This window comes from Ranitomeya imitator, chromosome 5 (assembly GCF_032444005.1).
Source record: "Ranitomeya imitator isolate aRanImi1 chromosome 5, aRanImi1.pri, whole genome shotgun sequence".
Classification (NCBI taxonomy): Eukaryota; Metazoa; Chordata; class Amphibia; order Anura; family Dendrobatidae; genus Ranitomeya; species Ranitomeya imitator.
This window is the reverse complement of record NC_091286.1, coordinates 417,957,551-417,971,121: the sequence shown is the minus strand read 5'-3', so window position 1 is coordinate 417,971,121 and position 13,571 is coordinate 417,957,551. Positions and strand designations below refer to the sequence as shown.

The window sequence follows — 13,571 nt, the reverse complement described above, 5'->3', positions numbered from 1 at the left end:
TTATCTGCTTGTATCTTTAATATTTTCTTCTATTAGCAATTGTCGTGTGCGACCTTCCTTGTGAGAATGGCAAGTGCTATTTCAAGCCTGGAACTATGACACCTGCTTGTCTGTGCAACAATGGCTATATTCCTGATCCTACACAGTTGGAGAGAATGTGTTTAGGTGAGTTTAGGAACTTAGTTTTGCACATTGGTAAAAGCAATTAATCATTAAATATTATCTATCTTAAAAAACAAATAAATCAGCACTTAAGCAAGATACTGTATGCTGATATTAGCCAACGAGTTTTAACACAGCAACCTAAATACATAACAAATTTAAAAAGGTGGGCAGTGCTCAGAACAAGTATATATATATATACAGTTAGGTCCATATATATTTGGACAGAGACAACATTTTTCTAATTTTGGTTATAGACATTACCACAATGAATTTTAAACAAAACAATTCAGATGCAGTTAAAGTTCAGACTTTCACCTTTCATTTGAGGGTATCCACATTAAAATTGGACGAAGGGTTTAGGAGTTTCAGCTCCTTAACATGTGCCACCCTGGTTAAAAAGGGACCGAAAGTAATTGGACAATTGACTCCAAGGCTATTTCATGGGCAGGTGTGGGCAATCCCTTTGTTATGTCATTCTCAATTAAGCAGATAAATGGCCTGGAGTTGATTTGAGGTATGGTGCTTGCATTTGGAATGTTTTGCTGTGGAGTCAACATGCGGTCAAAGGAGCTCTCCATGCAGGTGAAACGAGCCATCCTTAAGCTGCGAAAACAGAAAAAGCCCATCTCACAAATTGCTACAATATTAGGAGTGGCAAAATCTACAGTTCGGTACATCCTGAGAAAGAAGGAAAGCACTGGTGAACTTATCAATGCAAAAAAACCTTGGCGCCCATGGAATACAACAGAGGTGGATGATCGCACAATAATCTCCATAGTGAAGAGAAACCCCTTCATAACAGCCAACCAAGTGAACAACACTCTCCAGGAGGTAGGCATATCAATATCCAAATGTACCATAAAGAGAAGACTGCACAAAAGTAAATACAGAGGGTTCACTGCACGGTGCAAACCACTCATAAGCATCAAGAATAAAAAGGCTAGACTGGACTTTGCTAAAAAACATCTAAAAAAGCCAGCACAGTTCTGGAAGAACATTCTTTGGACAGATGAAACCAAGATCAACCTCTACCAGAATGATGGAAAGAGAAAAGCATGGCGAAGGCGTGGTAGAGCTCATGATCCAAAGCATACCACATCATTGGTAAAACACGGCGGAGGCAGTGTGATGGCTTGGGCATGCATGGCTGCCAGTGGCACTGGGTCACTAGTGTTTATTGATGATGTGACACAGGACAGAAGCAGTCGAATGAATTCTGAGTTATTCAGAGACATACTGTGTTGTTAGGAGTCGAGTTTCCTCTGCTGCACAGGGGGAATCTCGATCCATCTCCGCTGCGGTCTCCCATTCTCCTCCAGCCGCAGTGGAGCCTGCTCAGCAGGGACGTCGATCCCAGCGTCTCGCTCAGTCTGACTCTGTGAGAAAAGTTACTGCTGCTTCTCCAGCTTCTGCCTGTAAAGCCTATACTGGTCAGCAGCGAGTGGACTTCTCTGGGACTAAGTCCTTGTCTGCACACACTGAGCATGCCCAGGGCAAGATCTCCCGTTGGAGATCGAGGGTCATGTGCTCAGACTCTGCAGGCCATTCTATTGGTCCTCTTGGCAGGTCTTGGAAGGGCAAAGTTTCTGTGGCCACTTCCTGTCCTGCAACTATATAAACTGCGCATGACCGCACGGCCATGCGCTAGTGTACAATTTAATACGTGTGTTTGTTGTGAGTGCAAGTCGTTCTTTAAATACCCCTACCCTATTGTATGATTGTTCGCGTATGGAGTATGGCTGCTATCTAGCGCCCGACTTATCACTCAACGTGTCACACACGTGTCAGCGTCTACTGCTGTGACCGCCAGTGCGGTGCCACGCGCCAGTGTGCGCTTCCTGACCCACGTCTGGGTGCTTAGTGGTGCCTGCCAGCACGGCACAGTTCGCACTTCGGTGCCTTAATTATATTATCCCTTTCATACCCAGTAGCGGTGTAGTGCCAGCAAGGGTCTAATCGGACTACAATCCCTGTTGGGGTTTAGTTCGCTGACCACTTGCTCGCGCTCTATGTGCGGTACCGCGGTCCTGTGACGCAACAGGATCGCTTTCTTCATGCTGGGTGAGGTTTAACCCACGCGTGTATACTTTTGAATACCGCCATATTGTCTGTCATTTCCTAGCAGCAGGTTTCACCTGCACGGTGGACCCCGGACTGCGAACGCATCTATATCATCTCTCTTGGTGCGTTCCGCCAGTCCTAACATTACACTAGCGCCAGGGTCTGGCTAGTGATGACAGACAAACAGCAATCTCTGCGGCATATCCAGCAGCTGGAGGGTAGGTTGGCGGCTCTCGAGAGCGCGACCTCAGCTGTGGATGTTACTGCAGTAGCTGTACAGGCTGCCAGCGTGGCTGCAGCTACTATGTCCATTGCCACCCCTGTTCCGACATTATCTCGCCTCCCGCTGCCAGAAAAATTTTCTGGTGATAGCAAGTTTTGTAGGGGATTTGTGAGTCAGTGCTCTATTCACCTCAAGCTCCTGGCTACACGTTTTCCCACAGAGCGGGCTAAGGTGGGATTTATTCTGTCTCTATTGTCGGACAGGGCGTTGGAATGGGCTACGCCGCTGTGGGAGCGTGGCGATCATGTGGTGCAGAGTGCTCCGCTGTTTCTGAGCGCTCTGAAACAGGTCTTTTTAGGACCTCAAGTCACCCATGATACTGCGCTCCAATTGCTGGCATTAACTCAGGGTGAGTCCTTGGTCAGTCATTTTGCCGTCCAATTCCGCACCTTAGCATCTGAGCTGGATTGGTCGGATAAAGCTCTTATCCCCATATTTTGGAGGGGCTTGGCTGACCACGTAAAGGACGCTCTGGCCACTAGGGAGATTCCTGCCACACAGAAGGAGTTAATAACTGTCTCCACTCGAATTGACCTCCGTTTTAACGAGCGGAGGTTAGAGCGAGCCCAGTGTAGGCAGAGGTTTCGGCTGGCTCCTACTTTTGCCAAACCTCTGGAATCTCCGGTCCTGGTTCCTGAGCCACATGAGGCCAGGGAAGTGTCACAAGCAGGATCTAAGTCCCGGACCGCTTGTGCACTCAGGGTCTGTCATGTTTGCCAGCAGTCAGGACATCTAGCCACCAGATGTCCTCAGCGGTCGAGAAAACGTCAGCGTCTAGTGGTAGTAGGTGGAGGTACACTAGACACGGCGACGTTTGCCTCTAAGTTGTCCTTTAAGGGGACAATTACTATTGGCTCATTCTCCCACTCGGTAGAGCTCTGCGTGGATTCTGGGGCGGAGGCAAATTTTATGTCTTCTGCCTTTGCCCAACGTCACGCAATACCCCTGGTTATGCTTGCTCAACCAGTAACGGTGCGAGTGGTGAATGGGTCGACATTGCCCTCACAGATAACACACCAGACCATCCCTTTTACTCTGTCCATGTCGCCATCTCATCAGGAGATAATTTCTCTGCTCGTCATTCCGGAAGGAATTGATGAGGTCCTGTTGGGAATACCTTGGCTACGGTACCACTCTCCTCATATCGAGTGGTCTTCAGGCAGAATTCTGGGTTGGGGTGAATCTTGTGGGGGTAGGTGTCAGAGGGAGTGCGTTCAGGTTGCTACTACTGAGGTACCCGCAGATCTATCCTCTCTCCCCAAGCAGTATTGGTCTTATGCAGACGTGTTCTCCAAAAAGGCGGCGGAGGTCCTTCCGCCTCATCGCCCCTATGACTGTCCTATTGATCTCTTGCCTGGTGCTGAGCCTCCCCGGGGTCGAGTTTATCCGCTATCTCTCCCGGAGACGGAGGCAATGTCACAGTACATCCGGGAAAATCTGGCAAGAGGATTCATTAGGAAGTCAGTGTCACCTGCTGGGGCAGGGTTCTTCTTCGTTCAGAAGAAGAATGAGGAATTGCGCCCATGCATAGACTACAGGGGTCTTAACGCCATCACCGTTAAGAATAAGTATCCTTTGCCCTTGATATCTGAGTTATTCGATAGACTTCGGGGAGCAAGGGTATTTACTAAATTAGATTTGCGGGGTGCTTACAACCTGATTCGCATCCGTGAGGGGGACGAATGGAAGACGGCCTTTAACACCAGGGATGGGCACTATGAATATCTGGTGATGCTCTTCGGGCTCTGTAATGCCCCAGCCGTTTTCCAAGACTTTGTGAACGATATCTTCCGGGATATGTTTTCCACCTCGGTCGTAGTCTATCTGGATGATATTCTTATCTACTCTCCAGATATTGACTCCCACCGGAGAGATGTTTGCAAAGTCTTCGACCTCCTACGGGCAAACTCCCTCTATGCCAAATTGGAGAAGTGTATGTTTGAGCAGGAGTCTTTACCTTTCCTGGGCTACATCATCTCGGCCCAGGGATTGGCTATGGATCCTGCCAAACTACAGGCAGTGATGGACTGGCAGGAACCCCATTCTCTGAAAGCGGTGCAGCGCTTTATGGGGTTCATAAATTACTATCGTCAGTTCATCCCCCACTTCTCAACCCTGGTAGCTCCCTTGGTATCCCTCACCAAGAAGGGAGCGAATCCTAAATCGTGGTCCGAAGAGGTCTCCAAGGCCTTCACTTCTATTAAGTCCCACTTTGCTAGCGCTCCCATCTTACATCGTCCCGATGTGGATAAGCCATTCCTAATGGAGGTGGATGCCTCTTCTGTTGGTGCAGGAGCAGTCCTCTATCAAAAGGATGCTCAAGGTCGGAAGCATCCATGCTTCTTCTTCTCAAAAACCTTCTCACCAGCGGAGAGAAATTACTCCATCGGGGATAGGGAGTTGCTGGCAATGAAGTTGGCCTTTTCGGAATGGAGACATCTCTTGGAGGGTGCTCGGTTCCCATTCCAAGTCTTCACGGACCACAAGAATTTGGTCTATTTACAGACAGCCCAGCGGCTGAATTCTCGTCAGGCCAGATGGTCCTTGTTTTTCTCCCGGTTCCACTTCACTCTACATTATCTCGCCGGGGAGAAGAACATTCGTGCTGATGCTCTCTCTCGCTCCCTGGTGTCATCTGTGGAGGAGGAGGACGAGCCTCGGCTCATTGTCCCTTCAGAGAGTCTGAGAACCGTAGCTCCGGTTTCGCTTGAGTCTGTGCCTCCGGGCAAGACTTTTGTCCCCATCAATTTGCGTCCGGAGGTTCTCTCGTGGGCTCATTCGTCCAGAGTGGGTGGACACTTTGGGGCAAAGAGGACATCTGAGTTGTTGGCGAGAATGTATTGGTGGCCACATATGGTTCGTGACGTTGGAGACTACGTTCGGGCATGTGTCTCTTGTGCCAAAAATAAGTCTCTCCGTCAACGGCCAGCTGGGTTGTTATACCCTCTGCCGGTGGCAGACAGGCCCTGGGAGATGGTCGGGATGGACTTTGTGGTGGGTTTGCCCAAGTCACGTGGCTGTACTGTCATTTGGGTTATCACCGACCATTTTTCTAAAATGGTGCATTTGGTGCCGCTTCCCCGGCTACCTTTGTTAAACACATCTTCCGTCTTCACGGTATGCCAGACAAAATTGTCAGTGACCGGGGTCCCCAGTTTGCGTCTCGGTTCTGGAGAGAGCTTTGTCGCCTTCTCAGTATCGAGTTGAATCTCTCTTCGGCATATCATCCCGAGACGAATGGGTTGGTGGAGAGAGCCAACCAGACCTTGGTCACATATCTGCGACATTTTGTCTCTGCTAAACAAGATGACTGGGCATCTTTGCTACCGTGGGCGGAGTTTGCTCTTAACAATGCTGTAGCTGACTCCACTGGACAGACCCCGTTCCTCCTTAACTATGGTCAGCATCCGCGGGTACCTGTGCCCATGCCCGTGTCTTCTGCCGATTCCAGGGTGGCAGACTGGGCTGTGGAGGCACGGGACATTTGGGATCGCACTCAGGATGCCATTCGGGCTTCCAAGGAGAGAATGAGGTCCTCCGCCGATGTTCATCGGCGCCCCGCTCCGACCTTTGCTCCTGGCGACTTGGTGTGGCTCTCCGCCCGTAACATCAGGCTGCGAGTTGAGTCCACTAAGTTTGCGCCTCGCTACTAGGGTCCCTTCAAGGTTCTCGAACAGGTTAATCCTGTGGTCTACCGCCTGGCTCTTCCTCCACGCTTGGGTATCACCGACACCTTTCATGTGTCCCTCTTGAAACCCGTATACATGTCCCGCTTTTCCGAGTCATCTGCCGGGACATCGGATTCGTCTACGGACGATTACGAGGTGAACGCTATTTTGGGGTGTAAGGTGGTACGCGGCAAAAAGTTCTATCTGGTGGATTGGAAGGGTTATGGTCCAGAGAACAGGTCATGGGAGCCTGCTGAAAACATTCGGGCCCCACAGCTCATTGCTGCCTTCGAACGTAGCGAGGCCCAAGGAGGGGGGGGGGCCTAGGAGGGGGGGGTAATGTTAGGAGTCGAGTTTCCTCTGCTGCACAGGGGGAATCTCGATCCGTCTCCGCTGCTGTCTCCCATTCTCCTCCAGCCGCAGTGGAGCCTGCTCAGCAGGGACGTCGATCCCAGCGTCTTGCTCAGTGTGACTCTGTGAGAAGAGTTACTGCTGCTTCTCCAGCTTCTGCCTGTAAAGCCTATACTGGTCAGCAGCGAGTGGACTTCTCTGGGACTAAGTCCTTGTCTGCGCACACTGAGCATGCCCAGGGCAAGATCTCCCGTTGGAGATCGAGGGTCATGTGCTCAGACTCTGCAGCGCATTCTATTGGTCCTCTTGGCAGGTCTTGGAAGGGCAAAGTTTCTGTGGCCACTTCCTGTCCTGCAACTATATAAACTGCGCATGACCGCACGGCCATGCGCTAGTGTACAATTTAATACGTGTGTTTGTTGTGAGTGCAAGTCGTTCTTTAAATACCCCTACCCTATTGTATGATTGTTCGCGTATGGAGTATGGCTGCTATCTAGCGCCCGACTTATCACTCAACGTGTCACACACGTGTCAGCGTCTACTGCTGTGACCGCCAGTGCGGTGCCACGCGCCAGTGTGCGCTTCCTGACCCACGTCTGGGTGCTTAGTGGTGCCTGCCAGCACAGCACAGTTCGCACTTCGGTGCCTTAATTATATTATCCCTTTCACACCCAGTAGCGGTGTAGTGCCAGCAAGGGTCTAATCGGACTACAATCCCTGTTGGGGTTTAGTTCGCTGACCACTTGCTCGTGCTCTATGTGCGGTACCGCGGTCCTGTGACGCAACAGGATCGCTTTCTTCACGCTGGGTGAGGTTTAACCCACGCGTGTATACTTTTGAATACCGCCATATTGTCTGTCATTTCCTAGCAGCAGGTTTCACCTGCACGGTGGACCCCGGACTGCGAACGCATCTATATCATCTCTCTTGGTGCGTTCCGCCAGTCCTAACACTGTGTGCTCAGATCCGGCCAAATGCAGCCAAACTGATTGGTCGTCGTTTCATACTACAGATGGACAATGACCAAAAACATAAAGCCAAAGCAACCCAGGAGTTTATTAAAGCAAAGAAGTGGAATATTCTTGAATGGCCAAGTCAGTCACCTGATCTGAACCCAATTGAGCATGCATTTCACTTGTTAAAGACTAAACTTCAGACAGAAAGGCCCACAAACAAACAGCAACTGAAAACCACCGCAGTGAAGGCCTGGCAGAGCATCATAAAGGAGGAAACACAGCGTCTGGTGATGTCCATGAGCTCAAGACTTCAGGCAGTCATTGACAACAAAGGGTTTTCAAACAAGTACTAAAAATGAACATTTTATTTAAAATTATTTAATCTGTCCAATTACTTTTGGTCCCTTTAAAAACCGGGTGGCACATGTTAAGGAGCTGAAACTCCTAAACTCTTCATCCAATTTTAATGTGGATACCCTCAAATGAAAGCTGAAAGTCTGAACTTCAACTGCATCTCAATTGTTTTGTTTAAAATTCATTGTGGTAATGTCTATAACCAAAATTAGAAAAATGTTGTCTCTGTCCAAATATATATGGACCTAACTGTATATATATACTTATATATATATATAGAGCTGAAACGTCGCCCGGCTATGTGGGTCGATTAAACCTTCCACATTTTTCACTTAAACTATGGAGTGCTGCCTCTTTTTTGAGTGTCTGTAAACTTGCTGCAATCGCTGGACTGGTTGTTTGAGGCCCTGCACCTGAAGATAAGTACTAGAGTTGTGCTGTTCCTTTTTTTCTACTATATATATATATATATATATATATATATATACTGTATATATATATATATATATATGTATATATATATATATATATATAGTTTATTTGCCCATATGAACAGATGTCAATGATTCAGTAAAAATACAGGTGAAGATTGACAAAAGTTAACCTGTATTTGAAACAAGATATTGCCAGCTGTTCACATTGTCCTATTTTCAGTGTTGCCCACTGTTTTGGATCTCTAACTGTTAATCTACCTAAATGTAACAATTTAGCGATTCTAAACCAGATCTACTTTTGTGACTTCCAGATGTCGATGAATGTGAACAGAAAACCTGTGAACAGTTTTGCTCCAACACTATCGGTGGATATGAGTGCTCGTGTCAAGATGGTTACACTCCAAATCCAGTCAGCCCTACACAGTGCATCCGTAAGGCTAAACTTTAACTCAAATTTAATAAAGCTTTATATTGAATGGTAGAGCTGTAATCAAAATGACATCAAATCATGAAAGGTTGTATAAGAGGTATTAGATATAAGGTTATTGCCTCACTATCACAGTAATGCAGATTATTGGTAGGCTGCACCAGTATAGAATATATTTTACCTTCACGCACCCAGACCTCAGTCCCAATCTTTTTATATTGTAGAATTTACCAATATTGTCAGTAACAAAAAAAATCTCCCGACAACAAGGTGTTTTTTCCTGTAGTTCAAATTGAACTGTATACAAGTATCATGCTCTATGTAGTTTCTTATCTAATTTCCATATTCTACTTGTATCTTTTCTCTTATGTTATATAATATGATGTGATTTATTATTGTTTATTAGAAAAAGATTATTGCAATCATTCCCCATGTAACCATGGACTGTGCGTTAATGGACTGCATGGATTTACCTGCTCCTGTTCCAGTGGATGGGAGGGACAAATCTGTGACAAAGGTAAGAAAAAGTTTTTCCAAATGAAATAAGACATAATGTATTGTAGGTAACAGATATATAGCTGGGCTGTTGTTCACTGGACCTTTATCTTGATTTAATACATTACATGAAAATATATTATCATGGATTTCACTCTTTGTTTTTTCTTCAATAGATATTGATGAATGTATCACAAACAATCCATGTTCTAGAGGCACCTGCATTAACACCCTTGGCTCTTACACGTGTCAGTGTATACCTGGATGGACAGGACCGCAGTGTACTATGGGTAAGATGGTGATGATGGTTTTCTTTTTCATGTATAGAGTGGTGTGAAATAAGTATTGAATATGTCACCAATTTTCTAAGTACATATATTTCTAAAGTTGCTACTGATATAAAATTATTTCGGTAACAACTAGTGTTGAGCATTCCGATACCGCAAGTATCGGGTATCGGCCGATATTTGCGGTATCGGAATTCCGATACCGAGTTCCGATATTTTTGCGATATCGGAAATCAGTATCGGGATGAATATTCATGTGTAAAATAAAGAATAAAAATAAAAAATATTGATATACTCACCCTCGGACGCGCCCTGGTTGTAACCGCTGCAACCGGCAGCCTCCCTTCCTAAGAATGAGCGAGTGAAGGACCTGCGATGATGTCGCAGCTTGTGATTGGTCGCGTGAGCGGTCACATGAGCGGTCACGAGACCAATCACAAGCCGCGACGTCATCGAAGGTCCTTCACCCTGCATGCTTAGGAACAGAGGCTGCCGGTTACACCGCTAAGGTCCAGGGTCCGCCGGAGGGGTGAGTATATCCATATTTTTTATTTTTATTCTTTATTTTTTTGTTTCCTCTCCTTCAGACCCTGGGAACCATTCCAGGATACATTCCGATATTTGTGTCCCATTGACTTGTATTGGTATCGGGTATCGGTATCGGCGATATCTGATATTTTTCGGATATCGGCCGATACAATCTGATACCGATACTTTTAAATATCGGAAGGTATCGTTCAACACTAGTAACAACCCATTCAATCCACATAAGCAAAGAAATCAAACCATAAATGTACACTAATTAAGATATGTGTAATAATGAGAAATGACAAGGGGGAAAAAGTATAGGACATGCTTACTGGGACATTCTAGCAGCTTTATTTTCTTTCTCTAAAACCAAACCGGCAACTGATGGAAGTATTCATCTGCCAGCGCCTACTTTATAAATAAATTTAAAAAAAATGTGTGGGTTCCCCTCTATTTTTGATAACCATCATGTCACAAGTTAGTAATGTAGAGTAGGGTTGAGCGACTTTTACTTTTATAGGATCGGGTTGGGTTTCACGAAACCTGACTTTTTCAAAAGTCGGGTCGAGTGAAATCGGCCGATCCTATAAAAAAGTCGGGGTCGGGGTCGGCCGAAACACGAAACCCAATGCAGTGCATTGGGATTCCAATGGTTCTCAGGGTCTGAAGGAGAGGAAACTCTCCTTCAGGCCCTGGGATCCATATTTAAGTGTAAAATAAAGAATTAAAATAAAAAATATTGCTATACTCACCCTCGGACACGCCCTGGTACTAACCGGCAGCCTTCCTTCCTTAGAATCAGCGCGTGAAGGGCCTTAGATGACGACACGACTTGTTATTGGTCGCGCGACCACCCATGTGACCGCTCGCGCGACCAATCACAAGCCGCGACGTCACCGAAGGTCCTTCAAGCGCTGATAGGAATATACTCACCCTCGGACGCGCCCTGCTTCTTTCCGGCAGCCTTCCTTCCTAAGAATCAGCGCTTGAAGGACCTTCGGTGACGTCGCGGCTTGTGATTGGTCGCGCGAGCGGTCGCATAGGCGGTCGCGCGACCAATCACAAGCCGCGACATCATCTAAGGCCCTTCACGCGCTGATTCTAAGGAAGGAAGGCTGCCGGTTAGTACCAGGGCGCGTCCGAGGGTGAGTATAGCAATATTTTTTATTTTAATTCTTTATTTTACACTTAAATATGGATTCCGATACCGATTTCCGATATTGCAAACATATCGGAACTCGGGATCGGAATTCCGATACCAGATTCAGAAGATCGCCGACCTCATGGCCGACCCCACACAGGGGTCGGGTTTCATGAAACCCGACTTTGCCAAAAGTCGGCGACTTCTGAAAATGGCCGACCCGTTTCGCTCAACCCTAATGTAGAGACATCTATAGGACCTCTCCATTTGTAACCCCATAGTCAGATAGTAAATAAAAACACAGCCAGAATAAAGTCTTTTAGCTACATAGGTTGAAAAAAGACCTAGGTCCATCAAGTTCAACCTTTCTCCAACAATTGTACATTTTGTCACTAATTTAAACTATAAACTGCAATGTTATGTGTATCAAGGAAATCATCCAGATTTTTTTAAAAGCTGTTATAGTGTCTACCAATACCACCTTTTGTGGTAGGGCACTCCACAGTCTGAATGCTCTAATTGTAAAGAACTCTTTCGTCCACCCATAATGAGTGCCCCTTAGTCCTCAGTAGGTCTTTGGAAGGAATAAGTCATGTACCAGTGTTTTGTACTGGCCACACATATATTTATACATGTAAATGAGATCTCCTCTGAGGCGTCTTTTTTCTAAACTAAACAAGCCCAACTTTTCCAACCTCTCATCATTTGAGACGCCTTCCATCCCTTGTAATAATCTAGTTGCCCGCCTTGGAACTGATTCTAACTTTCTAACTCCTGAATACTCTTTTTAAAGTGTGGAGCCCAAAACTGGATCCTGTATTCTAGATGTGGACTCACCATTGATTTATAAAGTGGTAATAATACGTTGGGAACAAGTGATTTTATCTCTTTTTTTTATACATCCTAAAATCTTGCTTGCTTTTGCAGCTGCTGCATGAGTACCGCTGCTCAGCTTACTTGTAATAAGAATACCCAAGTCCTTCTCCTGTTCTATCATCCTGAGTATACTCCCATTTAATGTATATGCAGATATAGGATTACTCTGTCCTAGGTGCATTACTTTACATTTTTCTACATTAAATCTCATTTCCATCTGCAAGATTTTGAGACTTTAATGCTGATGCACCAGGTGCCTATAGCTGATAGTGCTAAATATCTGTGGACTACTGGTCGGGCACGGAATGCTGACAGGTCAGTTGGATCTCAAGACTGCCTTGACTATGGAACTATTAAGGACACCCTGCTGGCCCTTTTTATCATTACTCACGAGTGATATCGCGCAAAGTTCCGGACATCGTCTCTTAAGGGGTCTCCTATAGAATTTGGCAGTCAACTCTGTCGACACTGCAACCACTGGCTCGATAGTAGGGCTGCCCACTCCACTGCCGCCCTTTGGGACATGATAGTGCTTGAACAACTTATAGAGAAAATGGCCTCAGAAACACAAGAGTGAGTAGCCTATTGGAAGGCCGATACCCCAGAGCAAGCAGCCTGATTTGTTGATGAGCTTACAGCCAACTGGAGATGATGCTTGAAGACCCATCAACCAAAGATTTGACCAGCCATCAGTCACTCAAGCAGGATTATTCCCCAGCAGAAAACCCACCAGGGCAAAGGGTTACCAACAGTAGAGTTGATTTGCCCAAACCACGGTGCTGTTATACATGGGGGCCTTGGACACATTGCCAAAGATTGTCCCCAGGGCCGGGGCTCCATGCCTGAAGCCCATCTGTCAGCCTAGCCGATCAACATCTGCCAAAATGAGCCAGCAGGGTATGAGGCATGCTATTCCAGGGATACACCAGTAGAGGAGGATGTGATATATCCCTTCCATATTCTACAGCAACTTCCATCGCCACATCCAGATGGTCAAGGTTGTTGATGTCCAGTCCCAGGGCCTAGGGACTCTTGGTCCTCCATCACTCTGGTCAGTCCAGATATTGTCCCACCAGAACACTATTTACCAGGCCACCAAACCACTATCTCCCTGGCTGGAGGTTAGCGCTCGGACATCCCTCTAGCACGTGTGCAGCTGGACTGGGCTACAGACCAGGCAGAGGTTGAAGTGGGACTCATGGATGGCCTCCCCACACCTGTTATTTTGGGGAATGACCTAGGACAAGGACTGTCCAGCCAATTTGTCACAGTCATCACCTGCAACCAAGCCAAGCAACACCCTGATTTGGATCCTTCTGCTACCCATCCCGAGGACAGCCCACATTTCAAGCCTCCATCATCCTCCTCTGAGATGACGGCAGTGAGTACACCTTACCAGACTGTGGCCATTGACTGGGAGGAGACAGATCGCAAGGAGTTTAGGGAAGCTCAACTCACGGACCCCACCCAAGAGCTTTCCTGTATTCCGGCTGCTCAACCTGGGGAAAGAAATCAGAAATGATTAGATGGGAGAATAGACTGTTA

The 13,571-nt window shown here is 46.7% G+C and overlaps 1 protein-coding gene across 1 annotated transcript in view; it reads left to right on the top strand.

Moving 5' to 3' along the window:
- Window positions 1–13,571, top strand: part of LOC138638067 (mucin-4-like) — a 497,598-nt gene that overhangs the window by 12,488 nt on the left and 471,539 nt on the right. Inside the window, exons 2-5 of the mRNA XM_069727050.1 lie at window positions 37–165; window positions 8,584–8,703; window positions 9,106–9,216; window positions 9,371–9,484. Of these exons, the coding sequence (XP_069583151.1) occupies window positions 37–165; window positions 8,584–8,703; window positions 9,106–9,216; window positions 9,371–9,484 (474 nt within the window). The remainder of the gene's footprint in view (window positions 1–36; window positions 166–8,583; window positions 8,704–9,105; window positions 9,217–9,370; window positions 9,485–13,571) is intronic.